Source organism: Zonotrichia leucophrys, chromosome 2, assembly GCF_028769735.1.
Source record: "Zonotrichia leucophrys gambelii isolate GWCS_2022_RI chromosome 2, RI_Zleu_2.0, whole genome shotgun sequence".
Lineage (NCBI taxonomy): Eukaryota > Metazoa > Chordata > Aves > Passeriformes > Passerellidae > Zonotrichia > Zonotrichia leucophrys.
In genome coordinates this window covers 148,045,566-148,064,575 of record NC_088171.1, presented here as the reverse complement: position 1 = coordinate 148,064,575, position 19,010 = coordinate 148,045,566, and the positions used below count along the sequence as shown (strand labels likewise).

The window sequence follows — 19,010 nt, the reverse complement described above, 5'->3', positions numbered from 1 at the left end:
GGCACTTGATATGGGGTATTTCTTCCATTGGTGCTGTAGGGTGAAGAAGGCTTTCCTGGCTTTCCTGGACTGAAAGGGGACAAAGGAGAAAAAGTAAGTCCAAGTCTTTATTAATTATACTCTGAAAAGTTTAGGAGCTTATAAAGCTGCAGTGGAAGTCTAATGAAAACTGATCCTACTCTAAGTATTTTGTTTTACCTCTGTATTAGATTTTGTTTCATTTTGTATAAGCAAGGTGCTCAGAAAATGATATTGTAATGTTGTACTGTTTTTTATCAATGTGCAACCACACAATTAAGTTTTAAAATTTTATTGATGATGCTCAGCCATATTTGACAAATGTGTGGAGAGCTCAAAGGCATGAGTTTTGACTAAACTTTGTAAAACTCCAAAATACTTAAATGTAATAGAACAGGAGCTCAGTGCTTATACACACAGGAACAGTAGAGTTTCTTCAATATGAGACACAGAAGGCCAAAGATTACTATGCCTTTACTTGCACTGAACATAAATAACTTTTAGACTGTGGTGGCCTTTAGCTGCTTACTGTGTCATCATCTTAAAAAACCCAAAAATTAAATCTGGTCACTGAGATAATTCTGTTGACTAGTATTGACTTTGGACACATTTGTTGGAAATCCCTTAATCAAATCCTAGTTTGCACGAGGAATTTTAGGAAATTAAACTTTTTCCACCTCTTATAAAACAGCAAATGTTCCAGATCACAGGCAAGATGCCTCTCCAAGTAACACACAACAAACCAGCCCTGTACAATCACAGCCTGCAGTGCCCATGTCATTTCTCACTTGAGCCTTTTTTTATAACACACGTAAGGCAAAACTGCTGCTGTGCCTAGAAGTGAAAACACTAAGCCAGTTCCTCACTGTGTTGACTTGTCTGTTGTTTGTTCCACTCTCCATTTGTTCTTTAAATTGCCAGCTGCAGGCAGAAAACTTGCTTTTTCTCCACATTAGCTGCTGATCCTGTTAGCTGGGGAGCTGCCAATCTCAGCATATTTAGTTCCATTCATCCTGGTGCATAGGAAGATTTTTAAATGATAAAATTTTGAATTTAAGTGGTATTTGGCTTTCTGTTTCTTTGTCTTCTACACCTCTGCATATTCACAGCTCTGGGACTCACTTCCCAGTGGCCAGGGTCATTCCTGAGGACTGCTTGAGTATATCAAGGCTTCTTTTCCATTTGCTTTTAGGCTTACCACTTATGTATATTATAGTTTTGCCTAGAGGCTTCTGAGCTTTGGGATGAATGCTGTATAATCAAGCAGGAAAAAAAAAAAATTCAATTTTTGAGACAATGGAATGGTGAAGAAAGAAGCTAAGAGAAGATGATATGATAATATTAAGATGACTCAGTTGGTATATGTCTAATTAACTCCAGAGCTTTTATATTAATTTATTCTTAACTGAGTTAAGTGGACTAGAGTGCCTAGTTCCTCATTAGCAGCTCATCAATCACCCCTAGTGTATTAATGTCAGCAGCAGCTCCTCCAGGAACTGTAAATAATAAATGTTTGTGTTGAAATGTTTCTCCTCATTTCTTATTCTTCTCTAGACGTGCTGCTCGTGTCAGTGCTCTTGCAGTGGGTGTTAATGCTGTGCTGATGATAACTCTGTTGTTGTTACAGGGTTCCCTGGGCTCACCTGGCCCCCCTGGGAGGGATGGAGCAAAAGGAGATGCTGTAAGCCTTTTTGTTCCTCCCATGTAATCCTGCTTTTCAGTGCGAGGCAGGCAGTGGGCATCAATCTCCCCGGACTGGAACCCGTCTGGGGGATTTGTGTGGCCATTTTAGGAGCAGCAGAAACAAATGGCAGGAGGTTAATAGCCCCAAAACTCTCCCTCACATGTCTGCAGCCCAGGCAGGTGTCCTATGGATTAACCATGGCTGGAGGCTCCAGGGCAGCTCTGTTGTCATTCATTAGGGAGGGAGAGGGAGCAGCCTGTGGTTTGGGACCTGCTGGTAAAGAGCTGCAGCTGCAGAGCCTGGCCATGAGTTTTATGGCTGGCAAGGAGGCCTTGGCTAGCAGAGTCAGCAAAGGGACCATGCTGCTCTCCACAGCAGGAGAAATTGGAGTCTTGGTCACAGAAGAAAATACCTCAAGTCCTCCTGTGCACTGATAAACCCTAAGAGAAGAGGAGGAGGGCACGGTTAGTTCAAGGAAGGATGCAGTGTACCAAATACTACCTGTGAGAGGACTACAGTTGAAGCACAAAACCACAAATATGTTTTTCAGTATCTCATAGCAGTGTGTTTTAGAGCCTTACATTTTTTCCTTTGCTTGATCCCCATCCCTTAGAATTATCTTCAACCTAATGTTGAGCCTTCGCCATGTCATTCACTTTGTGGCAGTCACTTGGTGGCAACTGAAGGAGCTTGGGAAAGGATTCTCTGGAAGGCAGATATACACAAAAGGAGAGACACAAAGCAAAAAAGTTCTTTTGAAAGAACTTGAAACTGATGCAGTTTCATCACATCACACATGGCATGGGATTGGACAGTTTTGTACAAGCAGAATTCATTATAAGATGTATTAATACACTGCAAGGTGACAATTCAAGAACAAATGCATTATGCTGACTCCAAGGAATCCATCTTTGCACACTATAATCAGTGCAAGCTGTTCACAACTTAGGGAACTCATTTTTTACTATTTGGTTGTGTTTTGAGAGTAGATAAAGAGCTGCTCTGGTTTTCTTTCTGCTTTCATTTTTGTAAGGAAAACACACTGCAAACTTTCAGATCTCTGTGTAATAACACTCAGGACCATCAATATTTCTAACTGCATGCACTGACTAGTTTGAGCTATCCTAGCATTTATATATAAAATATTTGTGTTTACCAGTGATATTTCTGTTACTGGCAGGGTGAACGAGGACATCCAGGAGCCTTTGGACTGCCTGGGCCACCAGGTCCAAAGGTAAGCTTTCCTTTCTTCTTTGCATGGGCAGGCATATTTTTTTCACTGATTTTTTATGTTTAGATGGCTTGAATTACTCATTGTCGATGGCATTTGATATTCTCACTGATTAATTAAGACACTCAAAATGCTCATTTTCATCAGGAGTCTGCTAAGGTATCAGCAATTATGCAAAGTGTGTAAGAAAAAAAAAATAACTTTTGTTCAGTCAACAGTGTAGCTGGAGAAGGTGAAGAAACCATGTTTTGGGACACATAAGCCTTGTGTCATATCTTCTGTAGCTTTTCCAACTCTCACAAAGATGCAGATGAGAATTATTACCCCTACTCTATGACTTGAAAAAAAGATCATGTAGAGATCCTATCCTGAATGTTTCTGTATATTTTGAGCAGTGCTTAAGTAATCCAGAACTTGAGCCAGAGCTTATATCACTGGGTTTGCTTCAAACAAGGTGCTTCTGAATGCAGATCTGGTGGGACTTAGCTGAGCATCAGAAATGGAAATTTTGAAGCAGCAATTCTTTAACCTCCTCTCAAATCTCAGCTCTCCTTGCCTTGTTCCCTGGTTATTAAGTGGATAAATACCCTCAAGTGGTTTCAGCCTTGTTATAACACAAAAAGTAGATGGTGACAAGTATGATTTTGGGGGTATAATGCACAGCAAGTTCAGCTCATCTTGTTAAAAGGTGCTGCAAGGACAACAATTCGATTGCCTGAATTAACTTCACTCAGTTCTGTTCCTGTACAAGCCATGACCTTTGAATATCTCATCTTTCTGGAAGAGCCATTTCTAGTCACCTAAATCTCACACTGAGTTCACTGATGCCATTATCCTCAAATAGGAGTTCAGTATCTCAGCACCTTTCTGGGTGTAGCCTTGACTGTCCCTTGGCTCTGTCTGAGAGGACTTGATGAAGCAGGTCATACACAGGTCCTCTGTGTTCCTCAGCTATGCAGAGCCCCGTCTGCAAAAGGTGATTTTGCATAGAGGGAAATTCACTCTCTCCCAAAGTCCCATCAGGAGAGTATCATAACTCATGAGGACTTTGCAGATTGGCAGAAATACGTGGCAGCCATCTCAGGGTTCTCTGTGGAAACCACACTGGCTTCAGCAGGGGATAAATGACACATGCAAAGCAGGGCTGGGCTGAGCTGAGTGGAGGCACACTGAATATTTTGCCCTTAGTAGGATTTGGATCTTGGATGAAATGAACTGAATTTATCATTCACAAATGCTTTTTATCTGAATCTCTCCTATCAAGTAAATAAATACATATTTTCTCTCTGTCCTGCATGTCTCATGTAGTGGAGTTACAAACAGCAGGCTATATGATGCTCTTCGTGGTTTAAGAATTTCCTCACATTTGCTTTGCAAAGCTTTTACAAACCAAGCTAAACTGAGGCACCTACATTTTCCTCCAAGTGGACTTGATCCTTCTCCATATTTCCCCCCAGGTCCTTCAGGAACATCCAGTTCAGCCAAATAATGATGCAATGCAGAATAGAAGGAGTTCAGATCTATGCGCTGGGCAGAACAGGTGCTGGTGGGGCTGGATCTAAAGATATCTGACTGGACAGTGCCATGTGCTCCCAGGGAAGACATGACCTTGGCCAACCCCAGCCTCTCACAGTGCCTAAATATAAAATTATTGTGTGTTTTCACAGTGACTTTCATTTACCTCAATGAAGCACTGGCTGTGAGCAGTGTCCTTCAGCTGGATTCTTATCTGAGCTATTTTAAGAAATAACCCTGAGTTGCTGACAGGGCTTTAAAATCTAAACCAGGAATCCACATTACTCCTCAGTGTAAAGCCTGAGCACCTCATCAATGTGGGACAAGGTGTATAAGGATGGGTGGAGTTGGCAATTAGAGAGGTCACATCTCCAAATACTGGTGTAATGATTATTTAGAGGGTTTTTGCCAGATCACTTATTTTTGGCACCAATACAGCAGCTCTGGGCTCTACCCCAGGTTCCATGGAGAGCAACGTTGCAGTTTGTCTGGTTGGCTGGGCTGTGATCCTCCTGTCTCAATCCATCTTCATTAGCATTGAGCCAGACAAGCCCAGTGTGTGCTCAGCAATGATACCTGTGCCCCAGGAAATACAGCCCCTTGTTTATCTCCTTGGCTGAGGAGCCTTTTGCTTCAGTGGGAATTGCCAGCACTTTCTTTTAAGGAGTTGTCTTGTACTTTTTACAGACCTCATTAATTGTGTGAAGCTTCCAGTAGCACAGATAAGAGTCCTCCAGACTTCTGGTAATGGAATTTCAGCCAAAGAGTTACAGAAATGGTCATTGAGCCCATTAGGGTTCATGTGTAGGTTACAGGGATGAAATGGCCTTGGTATGTAATCTATGGTTTTACTGGTTTTGCTTCTCAGTGGTGTCTCTGAGGCAGATTGTTCCTAGCTCAGTGTCTTCAGCATAAAACTGAAGGGTTTGAAGTTGGTTTTTTCTTTATCATCAAACTTGGAGGGTAAACTTCTTTGTCCCCCAAGAAGGATGTGTGATCTTGCTGGCTACCAGCTGGACACAAAGAAGAGTTATCAAAGTCAGCCTTGTGATGAAGTGCTGGAGCTTCTGTTTACAGATGTCATGGTAATCTGAGATGGCAAGAAATATTCACTGGTCAGTGGGGAAAACTCCCACATAAATATGTGGGACCTCACAGGTTAATTTAAATGGAATAAGTGAGTCCAGAGAAAAAGGGTCAGATCTCAGATTGTTCACTGTACGATGTTAAAGCAGAGAAATAAAGTTTGGATTTTTGAGATCAGACCCTTTAGCCTGCAATATCCTGCAGCAAATATTCAACCTTTTCCTTCGTTTTTCCCCACTGTATCTCTAATAAAAGGATAAAGAGGTTTTTTGTGGTTGTCATTGCTGTGGCACAGACATAGCTATAGCATTCCCATCTGAACTGACAGTTATCTGCACTTAATAGAAAAAGCAGAGGGAGAGGGGGAAAAAAAATCAATCCTTTGAAATAAAAAGTATTAGGTAAGAGTTTCATTTTGACAAATTTCCTTCTTGCTTGCTCGAGCTGTCGAAGGTCTCACGCTTCTCTGGTTTACCAGACATGATCTCAGCACAGGCCTTGAGTGGGTTCAGCACATCTCATCCAGACAAACCCAGTTTCTCTATAACTTCTGCTGAGTGTTACAACCACGTTTTATGTAACAGGACTGAGTTAGACTCCTGCAATTTGGATGACTTGGAGCAGGACTGTTTCTCTTGGGGTTTTGCCTAGACTCTGGTAGCAGTATTTCTCGGCAGGCTGAAGGAGAGATTTAGGTACATGCCTGCTATCAGAGGACTTGCAATGCTTCCTGACCTTGAAGAGGTCTGATCCCAGAGCTATCTTTGCTTGTGCTTGAACTCTACTCTTGTTAACCTGCACTGGGGAAAAAAAAAGCCTCAATTCTGCTTCTAATTAATTGCAAACATGTCTCTCATTTTAATTTCATTATCTTTTAATATCAAGCTTCTATTAATACAAAATCTAGTAATTATTTTAAAATCATTTAGTAATAATATGTCTATCTGTTTTGAAGCTATATCCATTACAGCCACCCAGTTAGTGTTAGACAGGAGTTAAACAGACGAGAGTGGTGGGAAGGGAAGTGATGTAAGTAAGAAAATAATCAGTCAAATAGGTGATATAGGATGTCAAACCAATTCTCTAGGTCACTTGCCAGGCTCAGGCTGTCTCCATGGGACAGTTCTGAGGGCTGAGCCTGTTCACTTGGGGATCCAGATAATTTTCAGGCATTGCAAGACACATAAAGGCACACTGTGAGTACTCTCCATTACAGTGTACCTTCTCCAGGGTGAGTCAGTGCACAACCAGCTGAAAGACTGATGAAATGTACCTGATCCTCTTGCATTTTTTCTTATCAGTAAAAATAAACATTAGAAAATTTAGTTCTGATCTGCTTCTTTGCATTTACTCTTCAAAACATATAGCATTTTGAAGACTGTGGTTGCTTTGCAGCATTGTATGCCTTTGCTTTGTTCCATTAACACTGGGTTCAGGAGCACCAACATGTGTTGTGTGCAACAGCTGACTTTGCCAAACTTTCTGAAATAATCTGTAGAGGAACTTGTATGGGACAGTTTGCCTTTGTAGGTTAAGTCTGAAAGCAGATGTCTGTTGCTAATGTCTGAGGGGACAGAGGAAAATACTGCAGTGTCAGTTTGGGTACGTAGTTGGAAAGTAAGACATGACTCCTGTATTAGCACTGAGAGAGTCAAGAAGCCTTTATGTGAGCCTGGAAGAGCAACTTGATTTCTGACCAACTAATTTTATTCTTGGTCTTTTGTGTGAAAGAGTTTCTGGCGGTTTACTGTATCTCAATTCCTTGCCAGGGATCCGAGGGAAAACAGGGTCCTCCAGGCATCAAAGGCTACGTAGGAGCACCGGTAAGTCACGGCTCTTGTTCAATTTCAAATGCTCCAGAAACTTTCTCTACTTTTTCAGTCTGTTCTGCCCATATATATTTTTTTATTATTAAGCAGTCTATAGTCTTTCTGACCAGTTATCTGCAGTAAGTCCAAGTGGTGAAATCATCTTGACTTCACTGAGTTTCTTCTGTCTTCTTTAAATGAGAACAGACCTGTAGCCAGTAGAGAGGTGTCAGAAGAAATGACTTGATTACTGAGATAACAGCTGGTGATTTTGTGATGCTCCCACTGTAATGCAATTGCTTTGGTCTATGATGATGCACCATTTATATGATGCTTTAAAACTTCATCAGAACACCAAGAAAAAATACCACCTCTCAGCAAGTTTCCAGTCATATTTTCAAACCTCTCAGGAAAGAGACTTTGGGCTCAGGGGACAAATCTGCATTGCATGGACAGACAGCAAGACCAAAATAAATTAGATTCTACCCACTTAGCACCTCTGTCTTGTGGTCCCAGCTTGGTAAGCAGCCTTTAAGCTGGTGTTGCAAAGGTTGACTGGATTTTCTGAGATTTGCTGACCCAGATGGGGACCACCTCCCCCAGGCTAGGGGATGAAAGGATTGTGAGCTGCCCTGCCAAGAAGTATTTGGGGTGCTGGTGGATGAAAAGCTGGACATGAGCTGACAGTGTGCACTCAGAGCCCAGAGGCACCATGGGCAGCAGGTGAGGGAAATGATTCTGCTCCTCTGCTCTGCTGCATCCATCACTGGGGTCCCAGCACAGGAAAGATTGATGGAACTCTGAGAGCAGGTCCAGAACTGGGCCATGGAAGTGGCAGGAAGGCTGTAGCACCTCTCCTGTGAGATAAGGCTGAGAGTTGAGGTTGGTCAGTCTAGAGAAGACTCTGAGGAGACCTTAATGTGGCCTTTCAATATTTAAAAGATGCTAAACTTTTTAATAAGACCTGTTTTGATAGGACAAGGGATAATGGTTTTAAAGTAAAAGGGGTGAGACTTAGATTGGATATGAGGCAGCAGGTTTTTACTAGGAGGATGGTGAGACTCTGGAACAGTTTGTCTGGTCAGATGGTGGATGCCCCGTTCTTAGAAACGTTCAAGGCCAGCTTGGACTGGGCTCTGAGCAACCTGCCCTAGTATAAAATAGCCCTGCCCATTTAGATGATTATCTAAATCAACTTGAGGGCCAAATATACTCAGACATGGAGGTCTCATGAGCTTCAAGTTAAGACTCCACTATAGTGTAAGTAAACTGAAGTTTAAATTATTACAGCAAGAAGCACTATAGGCTTTGGCAGTTTTAGAGAGGTCACTACTGTCTGAGCATATTTGTCTCTCTATAGCTATTAGCTGATTGCTCAGTTTCTACAATAAAGATAAAATACAAGGTATTTGCTGAGCTAAGGAAAGGTGAAATCCTTTTGTACCCATTGAGTCAATTGTCTGTGCTAGTGCCACATCAAACTGAGCTCCAGCAATGTTCCTGGTGTAGCTGGGAGGAGATGAATTATGCAGTCCTGAGGAACACTGGCATTGCATCCACAGCACAAAAATGTGCTGGGCCCCCAGGACAGAGCGCATCTAACCTTTGCCAGTTCTCAAATCTACCTGCTGTCTTTCTGGCTACCACATCCAAACCCACCAGGAATGGGAATTCTTGCTTGTTTGTGTGATAGGTTTTCTCATCAGTATTGTCCTTTACCAAAGTTCTCATTGTTTACAAGAAACTTGAAAAATGCAGAGCATTGGTTGTTTTCCAGACCATCTGCAGCTGTGGTGTGTTCCCTGTCCCTCCACTCTGCTGTTGGCAGGAGGGTCGTGTGTCTGCAGGCAATATAATATTACAGATGTTCTTGGGCTCACAAGCAGTCCCTGCTCTGTGAGTCTGCTTAGATCATGCCTGCAGCCAACTTTGAGGACTGGCAACACAGAAAATGTCCTTGAGGTTCACTTGAATTGATTGTGCAGATGTGCACACTGGTTTGGTGACTAATTAGAGGAGATAACTATGCCTCTACTTGGATTTAACTTTATAATCTTTGTTTATTTTTATTTTTAGGGTCTACAAGGAGAAAGAGGAGAAAAGGGTACACGAGGAGACAAGGTATTTCTGCTGCATGGTAGGAAAATCCAGGCCTTTCCTTTGCCCATTAGGTGAGGTGGACTACCAGGCCAGCAGCTCTGGAGAGGGATGAAGTTTCCTCATGCACTGCACTTCCAAGTGCTCCCCACCTCCCATGGGTGTGCAGGAGGGTTTTTGGGATCTGTGCAGTGTACTAAGCACACATTTAGGGACTTAGTGTGTGTGTGTAGCTAGGGATGGAGGAGGGGAGTGAAGGTTGCCAGTGTGGAGATATGAAGGGGTCTTCACATTGTGTGCACAACCTGAGAGTTGAGGATGGTCACTGACTGCCACTGACCATGTCTGCATCTAGAATTTTCCCATCTCATTCCAGTTTTTCACATCAAACATCCTATGTTTCTTTTTTCTCCCATTCCCATAAACTCACTAGTAGTAAGTACCAGGTAATTTGTATTATGTCAAGGCTTCAACCAAATGGAATTGCTTCCCGGTTCCATGTTCTCTCCTGACTGTGAAGAGCTGCTTCACAGAGTACAGGTCACTCTGGGATTTGAACCATTTTTGTGGCTCAAGGAAAAGACCAAATGCTCATTATAGCTGGAATGGGCATTTAAAAGGAGATCTGGGCAAGCACAAAGCCTTAGTTATTTCAGTTTGCTCATTGTGTTCAGAGAGACCTCAGATGTGCACCCACTTCTGCTGTAGACCTGCCTGGCAGTGCTCAGGGTCCCTCAAAAATGTTCTGTCTTGCTTATGACTCAAGCCAGTCTCAACCTTTCTGCTGTTTATGATAAAGTAGCCATGATGATATTTTGTATTACCTATCCTTATTATTGCAGCTAGAGCAAATGGCTGGATTGTACTTTATTTCTGTCATGCTTCTCCTTCAGCCCTTTGCAGAACTACATAGGTGTTCTGTGTCTAGCCAGTGCCTCTGCTGCTTTTCCAGAGGCAACATTGTCTAATCTGCTGGAATATTTGGCTCCTGGAAGAAAATCCATCTTTCTGACATCACTGTGATGGGAGAGGAAGCTGGAGCTGTGTGTGGGCAGGCAACTGACTAAGCAGAGGAAGATCAGAGTGGGGAAGAAATGAATTTGGTTTTGTTTCATTAGAAGGATCTGCACAATTAGAGATGCCCCCCCATCCTTTTTTTTTTTTCTTCCCTGAAGCAGCCAAATCTCTGCTACAACAATTGTGCTTCATTTTCCCAGGTTTTAATGATGGTCTCAGTGCACCCACTGCCAGTGCTTTAACTTTTACCAGTCAGTACTACTGTGAAAACAGTGGGCGTAAATTCAGTGGGCCAAATATTTTCTTGTCTGCTCTTCAGTCTGTAACCTCAATACTGACACCTACGCAACCTGTGCTTCTTGGTGCCTGAAGAGAAAAGGCAATATCAGAGGGAGAACTAGTTCATGCACAGAGTATTTTTTTATCAAGTCTTCTCCCTTACCACCAAAAAAGCCCTAACTATCCCATCCATCTTGCTGCATTATTCGCATATCCTGGGACCTCACATGTAAATGTTGAGGTTTTATAGTGAGGTTCCCAAATCCAGTAGCTACACCAGGTTTAGGAAAAGCACTGCACCATATAAGGGTTATCCCATGCCTTTTTGCATCCAATGAGCCCATTGTAGACCTCAGGATAGACTCCAGACAGGAAATTCTGATGCACTGCCCTTCTATCAGGAGCCATATCTGTATGTGATACTTGGCACTCTAATTTAGGCACGTCCAGCAGTTCAGTGTGACAAAGGGCATTGCTTTTGTTGCATAAGCCTGTGTCCATCCTGCAAAGCCTGTCTGTTTTATTGAGAAGGGATTGTGTGAGAAGGCAGCAGGACTGGTCTGTAGCTGTGAGATCCCTCTGCAGTGGGGTTTTTTTCTCCTCCAGCCTTTCCAGGGCCCTACAGACTCCTGGGCAATCATTTTTCCAACAAATCATTAAATTTTCTAAATGGTAGAGGTCAGAGAGCAGCACTGAAGTTTTGGCAGAACTGTTATTTCCCCTAGTTGCTTGTGAATCTTCACCATTTTGTTCTACTGGTTTAAAGAAGAAAAAAACAGTAGAAAGAAATGGAAACAGAAGAAAGAAATGGAATCTTAAAATGAGAATTTGAGAATGAAACTTTAATGTGTTTGCTCTTTCTATTGGGAGAAAAGTACCTTTCACTGAGTAGCCTTATTTAAAGAATGGAAAAATAATAAAAAATATTTATAATGACAGATTTTTCTGAAGAAACAGCAGAAAACACAATTGTTTGGAGTGTTTTCAAATAGCTTTTTTTGTATTTGCTTGTATAAATAATACATTCGCCTTTTCCAGCCCCCATTGGTAGAAGTAACAACATTGACACTTTTCTGTTTTGGCAGCTAAAGCAGCGTGTGTGAAGTACTCATTGCTGCAGTGTATTGATATTAAAAATTCTCCTGGGAACACACTGCACATTTTGTCAGCAATATACCAAGCTGTTGCTTGCTGAAAGTCTTAAATTCAGGATATTTGTAGTTCAGGCAGTACAAAGGAAAGCATTAATGTGGAAGCTATACCTCCACAGCAAGTGGATCTGGGTGTCCGATATTGGTTTTCAGCGGCTTTTCTGAGGATATGGGTCTCTCTAATTTCATTCTTCGAATACATAATTTGAAATAACATTTATGTGCAAGACTGATTGGCTTTCTAAGGAGGAAAAATAAATAGTGTTAGTAAATCCATTTCTGACTGGGCAAATCAATGTAGTTTACAAAAGAAGCTAATTAAATCCAATGCCGTAAGTGCGGGTTTGCAGGTAGTAACAGTGATCTAAGAGAGTTTAAGATATAAAAAAACACTAAAAAAATAGCATAAAACTTTTAGTTTTCTGTCACTGCTTGTACCTGTAGAATTTGTTTTCACATGCACATTCATGTTCACATTGACACTGTTGTGTGTTTGATAGTTTATATTCAGCTGGAAGTGAAGGATCCAAACAAAATCTGTGTTTCATTTTTCAGAGATTTAACAACTTTAGAGAGTACAACTCTCTGTTTCTAGGAGTTTTTAAACTAAAGAGATTGAATGGTCAAAGGCCACAATCAGTAGGAGAAAAGTGAAGTTCAGCAGAAGTATGTAATTGATCCAGTTATCTCTATCAAGAACCTTGATTATAAAATATGATGTTGAACTTGAATATGGAAGAACAGTACAGATCAGGGTCAGAATTCAAAATTAACAAACACAATCCCCCAAAGCAGAAGATGGTATTGAGAAGGGGCAGCTGCAGGATGTTTCACACTCATAGAACAACAAATTGCAGTTATGGACTGGGAACAACTGATCAAGGAGCTGTCTTGTGGAAGGGGGTTTCCTGTGATTTAAACAGAAAAATAGTCTATAAAACATGAAATATATTCCTGCTCAAAGTTAGCCTCAGGTGTATTGAGTTTCAGGCACCTAGCTACAATAAAGACGTGCAAAAATTGGACACTGCAGAAAGGGGAGCAATAAAAATGATCAGAGAACTGACAAACATGCCCATGAAGAAAAGTTGAAAGCATTATGGTTGTTTAGTCTAGAGAAAGTTGAAAGGGGAGTTTTGTAAATCTTCAAATACATAACAGGTCATTGCAAAGATGAAGGAAACACTTTCCTCTGTGGGAGGTTAGGGAAAGACTTACTAGTCTAGAACTACAGCAAAAAAAAAAAAAAATCAGGTTTAGGTTCAGGGGAGAAAAAAAAGATGTCTTCAAGCAATAAAGTGGTGAAATCCATTGCATATGGACTTTGTGGACTGTCCAGCTCTGGAGACATATAGAAACAAATTAATTGTTCCCCCAGGTTACAGAAAGGAAAGGTGAAAAATGAAAGATTTTTCATTACTGGGTAAAACCGACCTATTGCTGGATTGCTTTATTAGTTTTGTAGGAGCTGTTCTGGGCTGACATTCTCCTGGAGCACATTGTCCAGTTTACACAAACTCACCTCAACAGGCAGAGGAAGGATGCCAACATGGAAAGCTAGCACACACCTGCTTTTGGTTGCAGGAACTTTTCATGGTAGAGATGTAGGAATTTCAGCTATTTTCTCTATGGGACTGGCTGGATTTCCTCTCTTATTCATTACTCTTGGAGCAGATAGTATGGGCATCACCTTCAGGGCAGTGACCTAAACAGCACAAATTTAAATTATAGTTGTTCTTTCTCTTCTTTTTCCAGGGAGACAGAGGCCTGGATGGATTCCCTGGAAAGCCAGGTCTGGAGGGGAAACAGGTATGTGGCAAATGCTCAAAAACTGGAAGTATTCCTTTGGAAAGAGTGGAAGTGTTCCTTTGGAAAGAGTGGTAGTTGACCTTAAAACTGAGACTTATCCTGGGTGGTTGCTGAATCATGGCAGTACCCAATCATGTCCCTGTTCTGAGGATATTTGGTACAGTTTTCTTTTTTTTGTTTGTTTGCTTTTAGAATTAAACTAGAATGCAACTTACACTCACAGGAAATGCCCGTGCTTTAAACATGACAGTCTAAATGTTTGTCTTAATTTTCATTAAATACATAAGAAAGCACTCAAAAGAATTCAGTTGTTTAAGCCCACAACAGGAAAGGAAGAGAACTGGATTTAATATATTGGGTTTGTTTTCAATAAAAAATTGCTTGAAACTATTTATATTTTTAGAACAAAAAGAGAACAGAAAATGGCCTAGAAGATCAGTACATTTCTGCTGATCAGACACACACTGCTTTGTCTAAAATCACTATCTGTAGATTCCACAAGACTGTTTTCATTACGCAGGGAATGATACCTAATGAGAAGCATCCTTTTCTTCCAAGGACCTTCTGGTCCAAATAGCAAAGGACAAAATAGGAAGCAGAGGACAGAAGTGATTTGCCACAAGCCATGCAGCTAATCACTGCCACCCTTGAGCCTGATACCTCCAGGGTGCAGCATCTGCATCCTGCTCTGTTCCTCAGCTGCAGTTTGCCTTGTACCAAGAAGTGTGTGTCTAGTTAGTGTTTATCACTATCCTTGCAAGATGGAAATGTTTTCCAGTGTTACAGATGGATAAAGAACTGGTTTATACTTGCAGCAAATGTAGATGAAGTAGGAAAATGCAGAGGGATGTCAAAATGGATCCTTTTTGTTTAGTACTTCAAAGGAACAATTTCTCCAAGTGAAACCCTGTTTTCTGAAACTGGGTTTTCTGAAGCATTTCTTCCTTTTTCATGTCTGGACACTTAGAAGGGGAAAAATCTTCATGCCTGAATTTTATACTAAATTTTGTGTTTGATGCTGATATACTCACTGAACTGCAATTCTTCTGAACCAGCTGAAATTGGATTGGTGTTATTAGAGTTGCTGTGGCATCTCCATTGTTATTCTCTCTCCTCTCTGTGCAGCAGTCGAAGCAGCCTCATGTGTTTTGTTAGTTTCTGCCCAGTGTAACAGGACATCACTGTTTGTGCTGCCAATACCTGCAGCCTTATGTTTCTCCTGCACTTTAGAAACAAAGACTTTTCTCTCAATTTTACCTCTTTATAGGGCCCTCCTGGCAGCCCTGGCCCTCCTGGTGCTAGTGGAACCAAAGGAGACAAGGTAAGTTGGGATGGGATGCATAAAGTGGATTTAGAAACACATTTGTTAATTCTTCTTGGGCCCTCAGTGCTGGAAATATCAGGGCTGTTGAACTAATATTTATCTTGTTTGTATATAACAAAAGTTTATATATTTTTAAATATTTCACTTTTCTGACATGGCTTCAGTCTGAAATGGGTGTGAGTGTTAAAATATACCTGTTTATGACTCCTCTGCTCTTAGTTTAATGCTGATAGTGAGAATAGAAGGAAATAGATTGTATTGTGGGTCAGGAATCTTTCTCATCTAAGAAATGTGGGTAGAAATGTCAATATGTTTGTGTAGAAACTGTTTTTCTCACCCAGGAGATGTGGAATTGACTCAGAAAGTGACAACAAAATGCCTCTGAGCCTCCTACCTGCAAAATAATTATTCACTTCTCTTAGCAGCAATTTTGACCTTGTTATTTTTCAGAGTTGTTCAAATATTCAGGGCAGGTTTATGTTTCCCTCTCTGTTAGAGATGATGCTGTGGTTCTGGTATTTCCGACCCAGGACTGGAAAGGCATGGCCAGTTCTGGATTTCCTTCTCTTTTTCTCCTCTGGATTAAGTCAGTGACCCATGTCCAAGAATGCAGAGATTGGAAGCAATTCCCACTATTTTCTTCCTGCAGTAGTGATCCAGTCTTGATCACTTCATTCATATTTCTGAACCAGCTGTAACTGGTGCTTCCAGAAGATGTTTGTCTCCTTGGTGTGATATTTTCAGAGTGGCTGGTGTGTATCTTTTCACTACTTCACACATAACATGAGCTCTTTTTGGAATAGGCCTGTTTGGATGGGGGCCTGGGCAACCTGATCTACTGGGTGGCATGACAGCTTGAGGCACAGGGGTGGAACCAGATATTTTGGATTGATGGGCCAAGGCCAATGGTATCAGGTTCAACAATCAGGTTCAACAAAGCAAAGTTCTGGGTTGTACACTTTGGCCACAACAAAGTCCTGCAGTGCCCCAGGCTGTGGCAGAGTGGCTGGAAAGCTGCCCAGTTGGAAAGGCCCTGGGAGTGCTGCCTGACAGTGGCCAAACATGAGCCGGCAAGTGCCTAGATGAGCAAGAAGGCCAGTGGTCTCTAAGAATTCTGTGTCAGCACTGGTGTGGCCAGCAGGACCAGGGTGGTGATTGTCCCTCTGTGCTGGGCACTGGGGAGGCCACACTTCAAGTGCTGTATGCAGATGTGTGGCCCTGTTGAGACTGAGATTAGTGAGAGATGCCTCTGCCCAAATTAAGGTGCCAGTGAGACCATCTACCAAAGTTAACAACAGGGATTTTATTTAACAGTAAATGGGAGGAAGAGAGGTAGAAAGGAATACAGAAGAGGAGGGTGAGAAGGGAAGTGGAGGCAGAGGGGATTGGGAAAGAGATGAAGCAGAAGACAGTCCAAGAAGACACTTGGTTCCAGTGGTGTCACGTCAGTCTTTCCTTACCATGTGCCTGGGGACTCCATGGTTCTTGTGAAGGGTTCATACCTTTCTCCAGTCCTTACTGTGGGTATCCAGGGAGGCGTTTTGCTATTTGCCTTGTGAAAGGAGGATGCCTTCCTTTGCCTGCAATGCTGAGGCCCACAATGCATTTCTCAGCTCTGAATGCAGCCTTGGGAGCAGGGTGGGGATGCAGCCCCCGCCAAGGCAGACCAGGCCTAAAGTCAAATTCTTTTGAGTTTTACAAGGCAGTGCCTTCCTCAGTCGGCTCTCCCTGACCATGTTGCCTTGCTTATTTCTTGTGGATGCCGCACTGGGGCTGGCAGGAGCTACCTTAGCAAGTGATTGCCTAAGGGTGAGCACTCATCTTTGGCCATCGACCTGCTGCAGGCCCCGGGCTCACTCCTCCGGCTACCCCCTGAGGCAGCTGAAGGAGAAAAGGCCACGCAGAGCCCGCCGGGCCCTATTGGCCATGGAGCGCCATGGCCGTGGGGCCGGGGGCTTTGGGACGGCTGCGCTGCCAGCGGGGCAAGCAGGAACGCTGCGTGCCAGGGGCTGGGCAGGCACCGGGCAAGCTCCTGCCGGCGGCTCATCCCCGCAGGGCTTTTCCTGGGGAGGGGCGGCCCGGGCACGCCCAGCCTCCATGCCTGCTTTGTCAGCCTCGTCCGAGGGATCGGCAGTCACGACACAAACCGCAGACATATTTGTGTCCTTGGGCAGTGCCGTAGGAAGATGCTCACTGTGCCCGTCGTCGCAGGGATCGCTGTCCAGGGGAGAAGCTGCTGGCTCTGCTCCCTCCTCTTGCAGTGAGAGGGACAACTCGCTCTCTGGCTCACTGTCCGCTCTCCTGCACTGTCTCTGTCAAGGAGCTCTTCTTCCTCCCACTTTACCAGCAGCTGGTCCAGCCGAGTGTCCATGGACAGCGCATCCTTGTTGTTAAAAAGAGACCACAGCTCTTCAAACAGGTTGGGAGGCACGAGCTGTGCGTAGGTTTTGGTCTCTCTTGTAGAGTCTATGGTCCAGCTGCAAAAGCTATGCTGGCCCGAGGGACTTTCTGCATCCAGGGAGGAGAGGATGTCTTCCTTCAACTTCTCCAGCTCCTCTGCCTCGACATTCAGAAGATGCTTTGAAGCATCCTCAGGCCCAGTGCACATTAGCTGGCCACATGCAGTTTGCTCGGGCAGCTGATGAGTTTCCCTGTCCTCACAGGGACTTCCAGATGAGGGAGAAGCTGAGAAGTCTGAGCATTCCTCAGGCAAAAGCCCATTGTGCCCCTCGTCCCAGGGGCCTTGGTCCAGAGCAGAAGTTCTTGCCTCTCCCTCTTTCTCTTTCAAGAGGGCAAGGGATGTGCACTGAGGATTGCTGTCCTGTCTCCTGTAGCCTCTGTTTCTGGGAGTTCTTCCTCCTCCCACTTTTCCTCTGGCTCTTTTGGAAAACTGTCCCAGGGCTGCAAGTTGTCAGACACAGGCTGCTGCTCTGCCAACTGGGCAGGAGACAGGAGCTCAGAAGAGTTTCCAGTCTCTTCTGTGGAATCTTTGGTCGAGCCAAGAGCACTGGGCATCACCTGGGACTCTACATTTGCCTCTTGGAAGACATTTGAATGCTCCTGGGTCCAGGTGGACTTGGTGGACCTGTCTTCACACAGCCACGGGGCAAGGCCTCTGAATTGCCACTCTGCTCTTCCTGCACCTCAGTGAGCTGCTCCATCTCGGTGTGCTCCAGGTGGTTCCAGGCAGGCTGGGTCCCTGTGCAGCGCAGCGTGCCACCTGCCCGTTGCAGGGGTGGCAGGCGATGGCCCTGCCTTGCTGGTGACCCTTGCCAGAGCCTTTCAGCTGAGCTGTCTGGGGACGGTGTTTCCCAGGCCCCATAAGCAGCCCGAGTGCCCCATGGAGAAGGTGGCACTAGGTCTCGGTGGGTACTGCCTACAGGGCCTGTGCACCATGCTCTGCCTCTGGGAGAAGACCCAGAGGCTGCTGGGGCTGCTGGCAGAGGGGGCAGCTTGATCCGTGCCGAGGCTGCTCTTGGCATGTGCTCTTGGAATGGAGGTGACCCAGTCAATGGAGGGCCGTGGAGAGGCGGCAAGTCTGACACGGACAATCTTGGTGGCCGTGTGACTGTGCCACTGAGGGGCACTGAGTGCCCTCTTTCCAGACTGCCCTCCTGTGTGTAATGTCCCGGGAGGCTCCCTGAGGTGACTGGTCTGGGGAGCAGTTTGTCCCCGTGGAGGGGCGTGATAGCTGTCCAAGTGACCTGCAGAGCTGCTTGTGGCTGCCTGTGAGTCACCTGGCAGCAGGAGGAGGTGGTTGATGAAGGTAGCTGTCTCCATCAACATAGTTGCAAACTCAGCCCTGGCCCTAAGGGCAGCGCTGACCATGGCAGCCAGGCCAGGCTGGGTTCCCAGCTGTGCTCGCTGTCTCTGGGCCATTCCCTCACCCAGGCCGTCCAGGCACCGGCTCCTCCCCAGAGCAAGGCCTGGAGCCAGGCCTGGCTGCTGCTCTCTGCCCCCAGCCCTCCCCCAGGTCCCACTGCAGCCTTTC

At 44.1% G+C, this 19,010-nt stretch overlaps 1 protein-coding gene across 1 annotated transcript in view; it reads left to right on the top strand.

The window, feature by feature from the left end:
* The window catches only part of COL22A1 (collagen type XXII alpha 1 chain), a 36,170-nt gene extending 31,675 nt beyond the window's left edge, over window positions 1–4,495 (top strand). The window contains exons 9-12 of the mRNA XM_064703219.1: window positions 40–93; window positions 1,646–1,699; window positions 2,883–2,936; window positions 4,391–4,495. Of these exons, the coding sequence (XP_064559289.1) occupies window positions 40–93; window positions 1,646–1,699; window positions 2,883–2,936; window positions 4,391–4,495 (267 nt within the window). The remainder of the gene's footprint in view (window positions 1–39; window positions 94–1,645; window positions 1,700–2,882; window positions 2,937–4,390) is intronic.
* Window positions 4,496–19,010: the final 14,515 nt, after the last annotated feature.